This window comes from Citrus clementina, unplaced genomic scaffold, assembly GCF_000493195.1.
Source record: "Citrus clementina cultivar Clemenules unplaced genomic scaffold, Citrus_clementina_v1.0 scaffold_2, whole genome shotgun sequence".
NCBI lineage: Eukaryota > Viridiplantae > Streptophyta > Magnoliopsida > Sapindales > Rutaceae > Citrus > Citrus x clementina.
Genome location: NW_006262688.1, coordinates 12,225,518 through 12,244,594, shown reverse-complemented (window position 1 = coordinate 12,244,594; position 19,077 = coordinate 12,225,518). Strand labels below are relative to the sequence as shown.

General features: G+C 31.0%; 1 protein-coding gene across 2 annotated transcripts; it reads left to right on the top strand.

The window, feature by feature from the left end:
• Positions 1-408: 408 nt before the first annotated feature.
• LOC18051975 (transcription factor ICE1) lies at positions 409-5,135 on the top strand. 2 transcript variants are annotated; one of them, XM_006446885.2, is made up of 5 exons: positions 409-1,666; positions 1,776-1,988; positions 2,905-3,075; positions 4,263-4,375; positions 4,457-5,134. In XM_006446885.2, the coding sequence occupies exons 1-4, from the start codon at positions 671-673 to the stop codon at positions 4,344-4,346; spliced, it is 1,464 nt and encodes a 487-aa protein (XP_006446948.1). In that variant the 5' UTR covers positions 409-670; the 3' UTR covers positions 4,347-4,375; positions 4,457-5,134. The 2 variants fall into 2 exon arrangements, with proteins under 2 accessions (XP_006446948.1, XP_006446949.1); XM_006446886.2 differs by having other exon boundaries at positions 4,263-5,135.
• Positions 5,136-19,077: the final 13,942 nt, after the last annotated feature.

The window sequence follows — 19,077 nt, the reverse complement described above, 5'->3', positions numbered from 1 at the left end:
GTAAAAACTTAAAAAATTTAATTTAGTAACTTAATGATTTAATAACTGAAAATAATTAAATTAAAAAAAATAAATTGGATGACTTAACTAAATAAAATTAAATCAATTAGATCACTAAGTTTAAAAAACAAATGCCCTAAGTCCAGTTGCATATTTCTCAAATTATGGATAAACTTAGAAGTCCTTTAAGTATCTTTTTCACAAAAGAAACTAATTAATATAACATGTGACAAACTATTGCATATTGCATTCAAGATTTGATAAGAAATTTAAACAGTGTAACATAAATTAATTTTTCTTTTTAAATAAAAGGAAATTCTAATCATGTTTTTCTTGGGGGCAAAAAGAAAAAAATTAAAAATTTGAAAAGAAAGGTTCTACCAAACCAACAAGGCAACAACAGCAACAAAGGCAGTAAGGCAGCGAGTAAAGTATGGCCAATGGATAAAAACAGAACAGACTCAATTCATTTCAGTACAAATTTTCATAACATAACATAACGTTCAAACTTGGAATCAATTTCTCTCTTGTCTCCATTTCCTTTCCCAAACGATGACGCCCTGCTTCTGCTGCCTCTGCTACTAAACCCACCAAGCTTTTTACAATTTTACTCCTCTGTGGTTCTCTCTCACTAACAAAAAGCATTAAAGAAAATAAAAAGAAGGAAAAAATGGTTCTGGAACCAAACGGCGCCGTTTGGATGGAAGGTGAAGAGGAGCAGCCACTCTCAGTTTCTTGGACCACAGCCGCCGCCGCCACTGCCACCACCACCGCCCGTGCCACCACGGAGCCTAAAGAAGATGAAATGCACGTCAATGCTGTCTCTCTGTCGGGTTTCAAATCAATTCTCGACACTGACTGGTTCTTGAACTCAACTCTAAACAACCCACCTCAAGATTTTACCAACACCACCGGCTTATTAGAAACCCACCAAGAACTCAGAGCTTTCAACGCTTTTCAAGAAACCAACCTCTTTTTTCAACCAATTGAATCACACCCTTTCACCTTAAACCCGACACATTCACTGCTGCCACCAAACAACAACGACAACAACAGCAACAGCCACCTCCCTTTTGTAAGTGGCTTTGATTTGGGTGGTGAAGCTGCTGGTTTTATTCAGCCGGCTTCGGGTTTCATGGGCCTAACGACAACTCAGATTTGTGCCACTAATGACTCTGATTTTCATGGGTTCGGTTCTTCTTATAGCAATTGCTTTGATAATTTAGAGGGTCTGTTTTTTAACAGTAACAGCAAGGCTAAAGTGTGTTCGCAGTCACAGCCAACTCTGTTTGAAAAGCGAGCGGCTTTGAGGCAGAGTTCTGGTAAATTAGAAAACTTGGAGATTTTGGGAGGGAATTTGCTGTTGGAGAACATCAAGTGTCGGAAAAATGAGGAGGCTAGTGTTGATATTTCAAGTTTGAATTATGAGTCTGATGAGTATAATAATAACAATAATAATAATAATGCTAGTAATGACAATAATGTGAATGGTAAGGTGGATGAGAGTGTCAAGAATTGGAATGCTGGTGGTAGTGCGACTGTTGGGGATAATAAAGGGAAAAGGAAAGGTTTGCCAGCAAAGAATTTGATGGCTGAGAGGAGGAGAAGGAAGAAGCTTAATGATAGGCTTTACATGCTTAGGTCTGTTGTGCCCAAGATTAGCAAGGTATTTTATTTCATTTTACTTTCTGTTTTGTTTTGTTTTTCAATTCAATTGAATTATAATAATGTGTTGTTAGCACTATGGTATATGACTGTCTTTGTTGTGTTTGAAGATGGATAGGGCTTCAATACTGGGGGATGCCATTGATTACCTAAAGGAACTCCTGCAGAGGATCAATGATCTTCACAATGAATTGGAGTCAACCCCAACTGGCTCTTTGATGCAGCCCTCTACAAGCATCCAACCTATGACCCCAACTCCACCCACCCTTCCGTGCCGCGTCAAGGAAGAAATAAGCCGGAGTCCAACAGGCGAAGCTGCAAGGGTAAATTCTGTTCATTATATACTTTTTAAGCTTTGAGCTTGGTTTGCCTAGAGGACTTCGATTATACTTTTCCGCAATTGCTTGATGCTTTTATGTGGTTTATAAATTTTTAACTGTGACTTACTTGAGGGCCTTAAGGCTAGTGTTTAAGTTAAGTTGAAAAGTTGAAACTTGGGCATGGGTGCTTTTGTTTTTACATGGTGTCTCACATGCATATGTCTGTATGCTCAGAGTGGCAATTAAGTTATTATTGCAAACAAGCATGCTATGTAGATTTGTGAGCCAGCTTTGATTTGCAGACTGGAACTTCTTTTATTATTGCGTATGTACACTCATTTTTGAAGTTCAATCATTCACCTTAATAGTGAAGATGCTTCTGTGAATGTACTTGGTAATTGGGTCTAATGTTTTATCCTTTTCATACATGTGACATGTGCCCAAGGACATAAGACTGACCAATGAGGCAGTGAGCGGTCACATGTTGGAAATCATTAAGTTTGATGATTGGACAATGTGATTTTGAAAGTGTGATATATAGTATAGGAATGAAAATGATAAGAAAATTAAGGCTGAAAATTGATCTACGGACCCCATTTTGTTGTATCATCAATTCTGATTTTCACTGCATGCTCCTTATTAGTGTGAAACTGTGATACATTTGTCGTTTCGGTGAATCACTGTAATTCAGATGAAATGCTAAATTGCTGTAATTCTTCACATGGCATTGACAATTAAAAGTACTTTACATGGACACAGGTGGCTGCACATACACCACTGTCCAATGCCCATGATTACATATATGTCAGAATGGATTCAAAATAAGATTATTAATTTCTTATTTTCTTCCTTCGATGAACAGCTTTTCCTTAATGTGAAATACATTATTACAAGTTTTTGTTCCTTCAAAATTTTGCAGGTGGAAGTTAGGATTAGAGAAGGAAGGGCTGTGAACATTCACATGTTCTGCGCTCGTAGGCCGGGTCTCTTGCTCTCTACTATGAGGGCTCTGGACAGCCTTGGGTTGGACATTCAGCAGGCTGTCATCAGCTGTTTCAATGGGTTTGCACTGGATGTTTTCCGAGCAGAGGTGTGCTTCTTTGTCTATCTTAGTTATCTCTTTTCATGACCCAAATTGTCAAGTATAAAGCAAAAACAATTGATTCCTGGTAAAGAAAAAAATTGAGAGTTTAATTTTGACTTGCATCTGACATTCATCATTGTTAGTTATGTTCCTCAAAAATGATGGACAATGTGAAACTTATGGAAAACTTCTTGTTGGTTTTTGTTATGAGACTAAGAAGAACTATAGTTAGTCAACCAATACGTTTGGAGTATTATATATAATTGATTGTTTATGTGGATTTTTGTGAGGAGTGGGATGGGGCTTGAAATATGACTTTTATAGTGGGGAAAGTCAATGAAAGAGATTGACAAAGACCCGGCTATCTCTCTGTTTTCTCATTTTTAAATATCAATCATTAACTAACATTTTTTGCATGGGTCGTATCCTAGATGTTTTGGTTAGCCTAGCAGATTTTGGCATCTTACAAGTAAAATAATGTTTAAACTCTCAACTAATATGTTTGGTCCTCTTTTCTTCTCCAAACCTCCTGCTGCACAAACACTTTTTCTTGTCTTTTCAGTTCTAGTTTTATGCACAGGAAGCAGAGCTTTTTTCCTTTCTCAAATGTTGATTATAACCATTACTAAATGATCATATAATATACTGGTTAAAGAAACAGTTAAAAAATTAGAAAGATAATGCCAAGTGAAAACAGTTGGAAGAAATTGTCTTGAAAACCAAAACATACAAGTTGAAGGGAACACATTTTCTGCCTTTTTTGTAAGAGTAGTTTCCACAACACAAGCCCAATGGATATCGGCGGATGAAATAGTGTTTAAACTTTGTCAACTTTGCCCTTCCTTTTAGACATCAGTTATTAATTTGTTAATGTTTATCATTGATCATCGAAGGACTAATATTAGATGGCAAAATAATTAACTGGACACACATTAAATATTGCTATCATGCTCTCAATCACTACTAAAAGCAATTGCTCCCTTCATTTAATTTGGCATCTTGAACTCTTGTCCTCATATTAGCTATATAGACTGCAATCATTTCAAATATCTCAACAGAGCACAACATATTCTTGCTTCTATGGCTGCATCAGAAATTTTATTGTTAAAGCAGCCTGATTCATTCATGATTTCTAATTCTTAGCACATCAGGTATATGGTAATCAAGAGATTAATTCCTTCTCTCTTTAACAGCAATGCAGGGAAGGCCAGGATGTCTTGCCCAAGCAGATCAAATCGGTGCTCTTGGATACAGCTGGCTTCCATGATGTGATGTAAAATCGAATAGCTGTACATTCAACCACCTTGTGAGTGAAGAAACTAACTGTAGTTCTTCTGTACCTCAAGTAGTATGTAAATGAAATTCGGTTCTCATTTTCATTTTGTAGAGGTACGAACAAGACCAGACTGATGCTTGTAGGTCATCAGTCATCATATGTTTGGAGAATTGGTAGTTTGGGTAAGCATCTTTCACAGTTGTGTTCTTAGTCATGCCTCAGAAAGCACAGAAACTCAAGTGTTGTTCTTTTGTAATTTCAGCTCGTAGAATAAAATCTCCTTTTCGGTTACTTTAGGTGTATTTGCCATTACTGGCTTTATTGGTGGTAGGGTAATGGTATCATGGATCCATGGTTGCATCTATGAATTGGTATGATATTTAGAGTTGTCATGTGACTATTGGAAGGCTACCTATGTTAGTTCTTCTGAACTAATGCTCCTAAGTGTTTGGTGAACAATTTCAATCTTGATTTAGCAGCTAATTAAACTGATTTTATCAAATTGACGTCTGAAGCAAAACTTATACTACCCTTATCAAATTGGCGGGCACATCAATACGAAAACAGCAGTGCGGCAACGGCACAGAAGCGTGCATAAGCACTGTGCTAAAGATCAATTTTCACTCTGGGGATGATTTCTCAGTGCAGGAAAGACGAAGAAGACAGTGGACCAAGAAAATTGAAGGAGATAATAGAGAGCACTCATTAGGTTTTGGAGGAACTTTTGAGAGCTACACACACGACTCGCTTGTATGGACAAGCCCTAGCCCTTTCGTGTTAATTAGTATAAAGTTAATTTAGATTAGACAACCAAATCATAACTGGTAAAAGACAAAATAAACAAAAAGGCAAGGAGTAAATAAACACTTGATTAAGTGCTAGTTGGAGATTGCAGTAGTTGATACAATAAACTGCTTTTATTGGACAGATAAAATAAGTTGTTAATTGAAAAAGAAGTTTGATATTTGAAAAACTTTGTTATTACGGTTGTTGCGAGTTAGAAAAGTAGAATATCATATATTTTATAAATTTTATTACAAAGTTGTTATTTTATATAATGACTAAAATATTATAGATTACCTTTTATTTGTATGTTACATTTTATGGAAAAATATGACATAAATTTTTTTTATTAAAATATTAAGATTATAATAGAAATTTTTAAAAAAATGCAGCTTATTTAATAAGGTACTTATAAAAAGTAAATCTCTACATGTTTTTAAAAGGTGTTGTCAAATGGAAAAACTTATAAAATAAGTAGTTTTTTAAAAATTTACTAAACACATTTTGGTTGAAAACTTATAATATTTCAACCTTGATCCCAAACACATTCTAAGAGATTTAGAATAGTTTGAAGCTAATTTCCCAATTTAAATCAATTTTTGCTCTCTTTTCTTATAAATGTGTAGTTTGAAATACTAACACGCATTAAAAAAAAAAAATCCATACCATGCTTTCATTTGTTAGGGGTGCCGACGAGAACCCTCTAATGCTCAAGTTAGTTATAAGATTTTGTTAGTGAGCTTTTAAGAACTCTTAAGAGAGTTTTTTATACTTTAGATAGTTCGTAAGTAGATCTTAGAGCCTTTTTGAGGGAGTGAATCTTTGAGCTTTTGGAGGACTTGCTAGTAGGCCATTTAGCTCTTGGAAAAATGAAATTTATGTATGCTTTAAGGTTAACAAGATTGATAAAGAGAGGAATGTTTATTTCAGCTTGAGAGTCTTTTGCGTGAGACCCTCACTCATTTCAGACGTTATGATCACTTTGTTAAGCTAATCTTTGCATTCATCTCATATTGTGGAAGTCGCAACAATAATCCCGCAAGCCAGCAACAAAAACCAATCATTCTTTTACACGTTGAGCAGATGGATTTTACCTGGAGTTTGCGTGCCACCCTTTTATTGGACGTTATGTGAGATAAATCTAGTTTAAAAATCCACTTGGACTGAGCGGTTTGTGGGGACCATTGGGTTGAATATTTGATTTTATACTGCCTATGTGTAGAGAGGAAATGATGCTCTCACAAAAACGAGAACAAAATTAAGCACAAAACGATGAGTTTTGATAAGTTTAAATTATAAAAAGTTTTTCAGTATTGAGAATTATCCACTTACACCCCCAGTCTCTAAATATACACAACTCTCATATACTGGATCTTGACCTCGACCTCGACCATGAACTGGTATCAGAGTATAATTTAACTAGTTAATTCTAGTTAGAAGATCCAATAGATTATGAAGAGAATTGAATATTTAAATTGAGAAATTAGTATTTTTCATAGTACAAAGGTAACTTTAGATAGATATAATATAGAATGTAATATAAAAGGAAACTTTAGAATGATTTACGTATAGAAAATTCTTAGTTGATTTATTTATTAATTTAGGTAGAAATTTGAAATCAGAATTTGATAGAATAAACAAGAATTTTAAGTTAGTTTTAGATAGTTTAAGATAAAATAGTGTTAGTCTTAAGAATTTGTAAGAAAAATTATATTTTATAAGGATCAAAATTTAGTAGAATTAGATAAAATTTCAAGGATAGGAGAAGGAAGATTAAAATTTAAACAAGTAGAAAAAGCCAAGAGCTAAGAAATTATAGCCGTTTTAGATTTAGAAGATTTGAAAAAAAAATTAAAATTAACACTGATATAAAAAACCTGAAACCCAAGAAATTTAAAGAGCTATAGATATTACTAATAAATAAGGCTAAGCAGATATTCAGTGGCTGTAAATTAGAGGTAGTTATTTGAAAATATTATTTAGAAGAAGAAAAAAAGATGAGGATGTTAAAATTGAAAACCTCATAGATTCATATGAACAAATAGAAAGGTTTAGGCTAAATAAATTAAATTTTGATCAATCTCAATATAATATACAAAAATGAAATTTTATTTAGTAAATCTTTGGTCTATCAAAATTATAATGAAAGATATGTATCTTGTACTCATGAAGATCAAATGATTAAATTATACTTAATAGATAAACATTCTTATAATTAGATTAGTAATAAAAATCTCAAACAATCTCATTTAGGACTGGTTACATAGAGAAAACCTAGGGCCAAAAGCCTTAGTTTGTCTTTATGATAACATCTTTACAAATATAGAACAAGAACTTTTAGAAAGCATAGGATTAGACAAAAATAATTGAAAAAGAGGAATAATATATTTTGCCCTGAATTATTTAGTAAAAGCTAATACTTTTTACAAAGATTTAAGAATAGTAATAAAAACTAGAGGTTACCACATGAAAAGGAACGAGGATAATTGATTAGTTTTCACATAATTTATAGGACGACTTAGTGAAAATAGTATGACAAATATAAATTAGATAATAATTAGATAATAAACGTTTTAGGAACTAAAGGAGTTAAGGCTATCTGAGTAAAAAATTTCTCAGCAAAAACTAATGTAGGATTAGATTGGAAGCTAAATTTTTTTATAGAAAAACCAAATTTAGTACTAGAAGATAGTGTAACTATCATAATAGTGGCGGTTTAATAGATTTGCGATTTGGAAACTATAATTATTAAGCTAGCACAACCAGCAACCAAGATAATGAAAGTAGTCTAGTGGTTGTAAAATAAGAGTTCACAAGAAAAGAAATGGACAAAATTCTTGATTCTTGATATGATGAACTAATGATGGAAATGAGCCACCATCAGACAATAGAGGTTTTAGACAAAGAATATAATACACAATATATAGATGGTATAATATAATGTAAATTAGAAGCTAACATGATATTTAAAACATGAGAATCTGTCAAAATGAATGAAGTCGTAGAGGAAACTAGTTGCAGTATTACCAATCTACCTAAACGTGGTAGAATAAATTTTAGCTAGTCAGCACCAAGGGATATAACATATAATTTAGAAGGAAGATATCCTGTACCTAAAGGAAATTATAGTGGAAACAACAAAGATTATGAAACCTATGGTAACCTGTAGATAAGATTAGGACAATGTAAACAACAAGTCAATCTGCTAGCATATTAAATTTAGCAACTTGGAATCCATAACGATGGCTATAAGTCGTACATAGATGGGAAACAGATGCAGTCAGAGCTTGGCAAAATCAAACTCATAGTGATGATATGTATTATTTTTTAGAAACGCTATTAGGAGAAACAATAGGAAATTGATACATACTTATAAAAGAGATTTTGTTAAATAGGCTTTTAGAAACCAAAGCATTACGAAATAACCCCTACAATTTTACAATTTTTATTAGAGAAATATGAATAGGATTAGATCAAACTAGAGGCAACACCTCTATACAAGACGTAGGCTTAGCAGATGATTAAATCTAAAAAGTGTACGTGTAAAAAGATAAATTATTAGTTTTACACTTATGGTGTCGATTAATGCGCTCATTATTTCTAAATTATCTTAATACTCCCAAATATATTTTTATGTTAAATTAATTCGCAATATGTTAATTTTTATTTTGTAAATATTTTTTAAGAATAAAGACGGAATTGGAATTGAAAGTGGGAATAAAGAAGGATTGCTGAAGCAATTTGGAAGCATTATTAAGGACATGTAATCAAAAAATAAAAAAAAAAAGAACAAAAGAACAAAAGGCAACCACTTTAGTTGCTTGTGATGGTCAGAAGGCATACATTTCAATGTACATATATATATAATAATAATAATAAAATAAATAAAGATAATGCATTCTTTGCCTATAAAAGGTAAGGAAATGCAGGGAGCGATGAATTGAGAAGTTAGAGAGCTGAGCAGAGAGAGCTTAAGCTGAGAGAGAATAGAGTGCATATGAGGAATTATGCCTTTTTCTTCTTTTTCTTCTTTTGTTGTGTAATCAACTTTCTTGTAATGTATTTCAAAAGTTTATCAAATAAATAGAGTGCTTTGTTTTCTTTCAATATGAGTGGTTAATTTTATTAAGTTGAGGTGAATGGTGAAGCTTATTGTTTCAAACTATTAAATTTATTATTTTCTCAAATGAGTTTTTAAGTTTATTTTATTATTTTCTAATTTTTTTATGTCATGTTAATTTATAAATTCCTTTGGATCTGTATGGTATTTTAACATAATATCGACACATTAATATAGTGTGACACATTATGTATTTTATTCCATATTTATCCACACACATAGAATTAAATGATATAATAATTAATTGGTAAAAGTGAGACAAAATATAAATGAAAGAGTATTAAAATTATAGTTTGAATACAGAGAGTGGATCCCGAACCTTGGCATATTTTTAAATTGATTTCAAATAATTTCTTTTCCCCGCAATTAATTTTCTTAATTTTAAATTAACTATTAGATTTAAAATTCCCTGTGGATCGACCCCGGATTCACCAGGTTATATTATAACTAAACACTCTTATAGTTGGGAGTAATACACTTTTAAGTCGTGTCAAGTTTTTGGCGCCGTTGTTGGAGAGTTTTCTAAATTTGGTGTTACTTTGTCTTTATTTTATTTTTATTTTATTTTATTATTTTTTTTGTCGTTACTATCTTTCCGTGATTCTTTTTTATTCTCTTTTTGCAAAATTTCTGTTAGCACCCCTCCTTTTTTCAAACTTTAACATTATCCATAAAATTTATGAAAAACTTCATTTTAACCCAAAAACCATTGCAAATCAGTCCCCAAATCGAATTTATTTCTTTTAATTTCTGCAATTTACTTTCCACATTTATTTTAAATGGTCAGTTTTACCGCTTGACTGTTTTTTAAATTTTATTAATTTATGTATTTTTGTTTATATGGTCGGTTCTATCGCATAACATTTTAATTTTAGTTTATTTATTTTGTGCATTAATTTATTTAATTTTATGTTTTATTATATGGCTGGTTTTAAAATACCGCTTAAATTGTTTCTTTTAATTTCTTTTTTTATGGTTGGTTTCACTGCCTAATTTATTTATTTTATTTATTTTTCAGTTTGTTTATTTTTATTTCGCATTTTTGCTTATTTAATTTCTAGTTTATTTTTATTTTCTGCAATTTTCATTTAGGGTTTTATACATCATCGGTTTAGCACACATCATTAGCATTGCATGCGTCGTTGGTCTCGTACAAATAGTGGCATACTAATTAGAAGATTACCTTCACCACCCTTAGATATGACTGATATAGGAGCTGAAAATTTTTCGGAGTTGAAAATTTTTCGGAGCACGAAAATGACCCAGCCTTGCAAAATCTTCATGAACAACCTAAGACCCTTAGAGACTTCATGTATCCTACTAGAACAAGATCACCATCATGCATAGTTTTCCCTCCTGATGCATCACGTTTTAATTTCAAACCTGATATCATTCAACTTCTTCATATTTTTCATGGTTTTGAATCTGAAAATCCATATTTGCATTTAAGGGAATTTGAGAAAGTCTGTAACACATGTACTGATCAAAATTGTAGCATAAATATAATCAGGCTTAAGTTTTTTCCTTTCTCACTAAAGGATAAAGCTAAAACTTGGCTACAAAATCTTAGGTCAGGATCCATCAGAACTTGAGATGAAATGCAAGCATAATTTTTGAAAAAAATATTCCCACCCCACATAACTAATTCTTTCAAAAGACAAATCACCACATTCACTCAAAAACCAGGAGAAACCCTTTACCAATGTTGGGATAAGTTTAAAGAACTACTTAACATTTGTCGACACCACGGTTTTGAAACATGGAGATTAGTGTCTTATTTCTACGAGGGATTAACATCCCAAGGTAGACAAGTCGTTGAAATGATGTGTAATGGTGAGTTTAGGGATAAAAGTCCTGAAGATGCATTAGACTATCTTGACCTACATAGCACATAATGGACAACATTGAGATACAGTTGGTTCTTATGAGTCATCAAGTAAACCCCTGTCATCTCCATCTGGTGGAGGCATGCATAACCTATCGGCTTGTTATAGAAAATCTTGCCACTTACCAGTTGAACTTGAATATAAATTATTTTGGGCCATTAAAGCTTTTAATTCAAATCTTGATGATGCTGGTAATGTGCGTAAATTACAATTAAATAACTTGAGGAATTAAGGAATGATGCATATGAGAATTCCAAAATTATTAAGGCAAGAATCAAATTTTTTCATGAGAAAAGAATTTTTCAGAAAACATTTGAAATTGGTCAAAAAGTGTTGCTTTATAATTCTCGTCTTCATTTATTTTCAAGGGAGTTAAAGTCAAAGTAGAATGGTCCATTTGTTGTAAAAAATGTGTATCCATATGGAGCCGTAGAAATTGAGAATCCAAAGGATGATGTCACATTTAAAGTTAATGGTCAAAGATTGAAACCATATATGAAATACCAACCACGTGAAGTAGATACTGAAATCAATTTGAGTGACCCATCAAATTTTAATTAAGTATTTTCATTTTAACTTTTTGTGAATTTGATTTATTGTTACTTTATCGTTTGAATTGTTTGATTTTTTTCCTTTTCCCTATGTCTTGAATGGAGTGCATTGCATTGTTTTTAATTTTGTGTTGTTTGACAATTGTGCTTTAGCTCACCAAATTTTTATACTTGTCATGAGTACCTCCATGAGAAATTTCCTTTTCGATCATCTTAAAGAGCTTTTACATGTAAAATTTCACCTGAGGAAATTGCTCCGATTTTGTAAATCACATCCTATTTGGAATCTACAACCACATGAGTTAGTATCCCATGTGAAAGATCTAGAAAGACAACTCAAGGAAATAGAGGATGGTATTTATAATCTGCAATTAGAACTAGATGTAAATTCAATAAAAGGACGAGGTGAATTATATTCCTTGTGTGTTTTTGTTTTATTTTGTTGTTCTTCTTCACTTTTGATTTGATTTTGCAGATTTGATTTGTTTTGTTTTGATTCACTCTCCCGTATAAATGGCGGATAACGGTACTCCGTGACTTTTTAAGTCGGTATTCTCAGTTTTCCACAATAATTGAAACCTCAATGTCAAGTATGGAAGAAATACAACAAAAATTACATCAACGTTTTCCTTTTCTCCCTCAAAATGCTCTTAAGAAGATTTACAAAGCTTGTTGTGAACGACTGTGTTTGTTAATAATCAATGGGATTCCTACTGACATTCGCTGGTTAATTGAAGCAAAGGTTCGACTGGCAGGTGAGTTTTCTGATCCGTTCATTTCCTACATGCATGGTTTTGGTAAAAGTACATTTGCTAAGAAAAGAAGAGCTAAGCGACTTGGCTCTGAATGTTGTCACTGTGTAAGACTTGCTTGCAAAAATCCATGTTGTAAAACTTTAGGAATGGTTTCTGTAAATTGTGAAGATAAAATCAAATTCGTTAAGGATGACATGAGTAAAGAATCATTGGATGATATCTTACGATCTCTTGAGATGCATCCGAGCGGATACGTTCAACGTGAAATTCAAAATTTGTGGAAGTTGTTCCAAAATGAAAATGCATAGTTTAGTCTTAGGAATCTGACTCTAAAAGACCATGTTTGCCAGTTTATAAGAAAATTGGATGGGAAACCTATCTTCGACCCATAGAGGGCTTTCAAGCCATTACTGGACGTAAAACCAGAGGAAGATGTGAGCCATAATCACAACTACCGGTAAATATCCTTTTATTTTACTGTTCTTTTATCTTTCGCATTATTATTATTATTGTGTGTCTTCTTTATATCTAATCAATGTTTGCTTTTTTTTTCACTATTTACCTTTGAGTTATTAAGCTAAAAGCTTCACACGTCATTTGACAAACACACCACCCCATTTACAGATGTATATCATTATGTCTGTCACCAAGATCCTTAAATAGGAGCTCCTTTTCAAGCACTTACAAATTGTTTCTTTTTAGAATTTTTCTAATGGCAGCAACTTCAAGCAAACAACTGAAGAACATTTGTGTGCTTTCTGAATTTCGCTATGGAAAGTATAAAAAGTTCGTTCAGGTAGCCATAGATCTTAGTCGTGCTATAGCAGAGAGGAAACTACATCTTGTATAGGGAGGAGGTGATCGAGGGTTATCAAAACTTGTCTCTAAAGATGCTTTCATTAGAGGAAGCCAAGTGCTAGGCATCATTCCAAAAACTTTAAAATCTTTAGGATGTCTACTAGACCCACCAACTGGAGAAGAGTTAGTTGTCTCAAGTATGCAAGAAAGAATATCTGAAATGTTAAATCATGCTGACGCTTTCATTTTCTTGCTAGGAGACCTTGCAACTTTAGAGGCGCTAATTACATTTGCTTCTTGGGCCCATTTGAATATCCATAAAAAACCCATCGGTTTGTTAAATGTTAATAACTTTTATGATGGCTTAATAACATTTCTTAATCATGCAAAAAAAATTATTTCATTCCATCCTCAGCGAAAAAACTCTTCATTTGTGCCCATACTGCTAATGAGTTACTTGATCTTTTGCAAGTTTACAAACTAGAGCCAGATCCCATGACTTTGGCGTTGGATTGGGCAACTGATGACGATGACAGTAACCCTCGTAAAAAGTATAAATTAGATTTAACTTTTCGCTTGTAAATATTTTCAGCAGTGGCTAGGTGATATCTTCTAAATTCTACCCATTTCTTTAGACATTGAAGACAATGTCTCCTTCAGGTTGGGGGGAGGAAATAGTTGATAATTGTGGAATGTCTCAGTTCTAGTGATGTTTTTAGTAATTTTTGTTGTAAAGAATAACTTTGGATAAAAATTTAAGTCAAAGATGACAGAATATAGAATGTAGTGTCTCTAGAAAAACATGTTCTTAATTTTATTTTTTTATTCTTCAAAAAAAATTTCTTGTTTTCTAACTTTTTGTTTTCTTTTTTTCTTTTTTTTTCTTAATCATCTCCCTTAAGTTTCCGCAATCAGTCCCAATTTTTTAATGTTTCTTTAACAAAAAAAAAGAGTTTTCTTTTTCGGTGTGATCTTTTAACATTGAATAACATGATGATTTTTAAATTTTGGTATTTGTATTATCTTTGGCCTTGGGTTATGTTACACTATGTTTTCTCCTTTACATGTTGAAACGTAAATTGAGAAATTTGATGAGTGAAATTGATTAAGCCATTTGGAGGAATTACATATCATGAAAAGACCAAGTGAGTTTTTGAACCTATTATCCTTGGAGAGTAACCTTGTTTGCCTATATAGCTTCACAATTTATTGTACAAGATCTCTATATTTTCTTTAAAGTTAAAAAAAAAAGAAAAAAAGTTTGTGCAGCCGCATCTAAAAGTCCATTGAACTAGTGGATATGAAAGATTATTTAGAGCCCTAAAAGATGACAGAATGCCATCTTTGATCCGTTTGTGCCTTTCTAGCCAGCCATATTATAAAGAATCCATAGTTAACCCCTTTGAGCCTTTGAAAAAAAAAAAACTTTTTCTTTGGTAACCTATCATCTTTTCCTACTTCAATGTGGAGTATCACATTATGTTTTATGTATTTCATCACCCAATTATGTTTAAAAATAGGGATGATTATGTATTCCTAATAATGGTGCTATGAAAAAGAAAGAAAGAGATAATATGAATAAATAAATAAATAAATAAAATAAAAATAAAAAAGAAAAAAAAGAGCAAAAAAAATCCAAGCAAAAAAAAAAGCACCTTGATACCTCCAAAAAGTCTCCTGTTTTTCAAAACATATATTTTTATTTTTCTTATTACCATTTTTTATTAGTCATGACCTTAGCCTACGTTAAGTCCTAATAAAAGTCTTTCTTGATTTTAGAGAACTATAGTCTGAAGTAAAGCTGGTGATATGAACTAAAAGATATTGTGATGCATAAAAATAAAAATAAATTTTGTTGGTAACTCCTTGGACTTGAGATCATTTTATTTCGAAACTGTGGGTATTATTTTTTCATCTTGGTGAGAGCGTGTGATATTGTTTTATTATTCTCTCAAATTTACCATTTTTTTAGAGTGACAATTTAATTTGGGGTATATCTTCTTTTGAGAGAATTACTCTTAATCATGAGATTTTGAGGTTTGATGTATCATTCTTAAAAGTGGCTTGATTAATGTAGCTCTGATAATTGATCATTTTACAGGACTTTACTGAACTGTTTTGTGCGGGTGTGATTTTCTTTAGGCTGAACATAATGCTTATACTTTTATTTGATTGTTGTCATTATTCTAATGAAATAAGTAAACACAATTTTTTCAAAAAAAAAAATTCAATTTGGTTTTAAAATTTCTCTAAATTTTTATCACTTAAATTACTAGAGCCTTACAATAAGCTGGTTGGGGGGGTGTGATTAACACTAAAAAGTATACGTGTAATAAAGATAAAATTATTAGTTTTACACTTATTGTGTCGATTAATGCGCTCATTATTTTTAAATTATCTTAATACTCCCCAAATATATTTTTATGTTAAATTAATTCCAATATGTTAATTTTTAAATTGTAAATATTTTTCAGGAATAAAGATGAAATTGGAATTGAAAGCGGAAATAAAGAAGAATTGTTGGAGCAATTTAAAAGCATTATTAAGGACATGTAATAAAAAAAAAAAGAACAAAAGGCAACCACTTTGGTTGCTCGTGATGGTCAGGAGGCCATTGTGCCTCCTGACCATCACACATTTCAATGTACATTTGTATATAATAATAATAAAATAAATAAAGATAATGAATTCCTTGCCTTTTAAAGGCAAGGAAATGCATGGAGCGATGAATTAAGAAGTTAGCGAGCTAAGCAGAGAGAGCTTAAGCCGAGAGAGAATAAAGTGCAGCGGAGGAATTGTGCCTTTTTTTTCTTTTTCTTCTTTTGCTGTGTAATCAATTTTCTTGTAACGTATTTCAAAAGTTTATCAAATAAATAGAGTGCTCTGTTTTCTTTCAATATGAGTGACTAATTTTATTAAGCTGAGGTAAATGGTGAAGCTCAATGTTTCAAATTATTAAATTTATTATTTTCTCAAATAAGTTTTTAAGTTTATTTTATTTTTTTCTAGTTATTTTTATGTCATGTTAATTTATAAATTCCTTTGGATCTGTATGGTATTTTGACATAATGTCGACATATTAATATAGTGTGGCACATTAGGTACTTTATTCTATATTTATCCACACACATAGAATTAAATGATATAATAATTAACTGATAAAAATGAGGCAAAATATAAATGAGAGAGTATTAAAATTATAGTTTGAATACATAGAGTGGATCCTGAACCTTAGCATGTTTTTAAATTGATTTCAAATAATTTTTTTTCCCCACAATTATTTTTCTTAGTTTTAAATTGACTACTATATTTAAAATTTCATGTGGTTCGACCTCAGACTCACCGGGTTATATTATAACTAGACACTCTTATACTTGAGAGTAATACATTTTTGGGTCGTGTCAATAGATCTTGACCAATTACTTTGATTTTCAAGTTAGAAGTATCTTAGAGAATTTGGTAATCATTATGCATCAATTACCAGCAAAACTGATAAGTCATTTGATGAAGAAATATGAAATAAATATATTAGAAAATTACTAAGAATTTTAGGAGATAAATAGAAAACTATTGGAAGAGTAAAAAATTTAAGATGGGTTTAGGAATAGGGCGAATAATAGTATTCACATATAGTATAGTTAGAGAAAAATATTTACAAGCTAATATTGCGAAGACTCTTAAAAATCAATCTTTTGATATATGTAAAAAGGTTATTTATACTCCAATGGGATAAAGACAAAATATATAGAAATTAGAAGTACAAAAAAAATTTTAAGCCTCGTAAATACAGTAATAAAAGGAGGTTTCTTAAGAAAAGTCAAACATATAGGAAAGGAAAAAAGGGTAATAAGTATGTTAAAAAGCCTAGTAAGAGAAAATGTACTTTTTTCATTTTCGGAGATCCCAAGTATCTTGCAAATGCATGTCTTAGCAAGAGAAATGATCGTTTTAAAGAACAAGTCAATTTGACACATAACAAAAAGATGATGTAGTTAGCATAAATAGTAATGACAGTGAAGCCTATATTATAAGTAGTGATTATGAAACTCTAAAATTAGAAGACTTAAATTTAGAATCTGATTATGAAAAATCCACCGATTCAGATGATGAAGATTATAGCTTTGTGGATATAGTTCTAGAAGAATTAGATCTAGAAAAATTAGATGAAAAATAGAATGTCAACATGAATTTATACATAAATAGGGATCTAATAATATTAGATGTCATATATGTAAACTTTTTTGTAGTATAGAATTTAGATATAAGTTTAAGAATTATAAAATAGGAGTTTGTAAATTTTGTTTAGTTAAAACCTATAAAAATCAGTCGGTAGAAATAGAAACACAACTGCCTAAACAAACCATAAAGACCCAAATTTTAGAAATATAATGATTAAAGTTTGAAATAGAAAGATCAAAATTTCAATTAGAAAAACAAAAGTTTGAATTTACACAGGAAGTTCTTAGATTAGAACAAAATCAAAATAAGCAAAAAAATAAACAAATTATTGAGGTAAATGATGAAGATCTGGATCAACACTGTAAGACATTAGATGATAGACAAAAACAAATTTCTAGTCAATTTTTACCACTCGTACTTCAAACACCCTTACTCAGTATTATTAGTAAGATTAAACTTAAAAATGGTAGTACCATAGATACATTAACTATGATAGATACAAGAAGTAGCAAGTCTCATATAGATATTAATATTGTCCTAGCAGGTTGTTTGCAAACATTGTCAAAACTAATATTTTGCTAAACAAATGAATAGAACTTGATTAGAATATGATATATGTGTCGGAGATGCTCAAATCAACTTTTAATCAATAGAAAATGAATTTGATGAATAATATCACTTACCATAAGTATGGGTTAGTCCAATAAATTTCAAATTTAAATTTATCTTATGATTAAATTTTATAGTAATAGTAAAGACAATATGCTAATTAATAGTAATTATGTCGCATCTTTCAAAAGAATAATTATCACCTTAATTGATTTTCGTCTGTCTCAAAATCTACAACATGATCAATTAAAGTAGAATGCAGATGTGGGACCAATAGTAGTTTGGATTTTGATTTTAGAACTAGCAGTAGTTGTTTTGATTTTTTGCATGATTTAGACATAGAAACCGCTAGTAATAGTTTTGATTTTCCATATACGTAGACATAACAAATCTAACAATAGAAATAGATAGTTTCCGAGAAGATTTAGAAAAACCATATATAAATAAAGATATAAAATTTAGAGATTTAGATTTTGGATATTTTTGTGATCTTAATTTTATTCTAAAAAGTATAGATATACAAATTAGAATGCCCAAATTTAAAAAATTTAAAAAAGGACTTAGAAGAAATAATTAGATTAGCAAAAACTACACAAGTTTTAGAAGAAGACCCAATTAAATATTAGGATAGAAATAAATTTAAAGCTCATTTAGACATAAAAAAATATAGACTTTACAATTAAAACAACTAAATGAGACTATAGTATAAAAGACATGGAAGAATTTAGCATTCAAAATTATTAAGACTATGAGTAATTAGGCATAATAACTGTAGACATAGAAGTACTGCATTTGTGGACAGAAATCATGCAGAAATTAAAAAAGGAAAAGCGTGAATGGTCATAAACTATAAGTCTCAAAATGATAGTACATGTGAAGATCATTATAAAATCCCTGATAAAGATCAATTAATTAATTGTATCCAAAATGCAAACATATTTAGTAGGTTTGATTGTAAATCATGATTTTGGCAAATTAAAATGGATGATGACTCTATTCTATAAATTGCCTTCAACTGTTTGTCTCTCCCAAATTAGTGGCAAATGTAGAT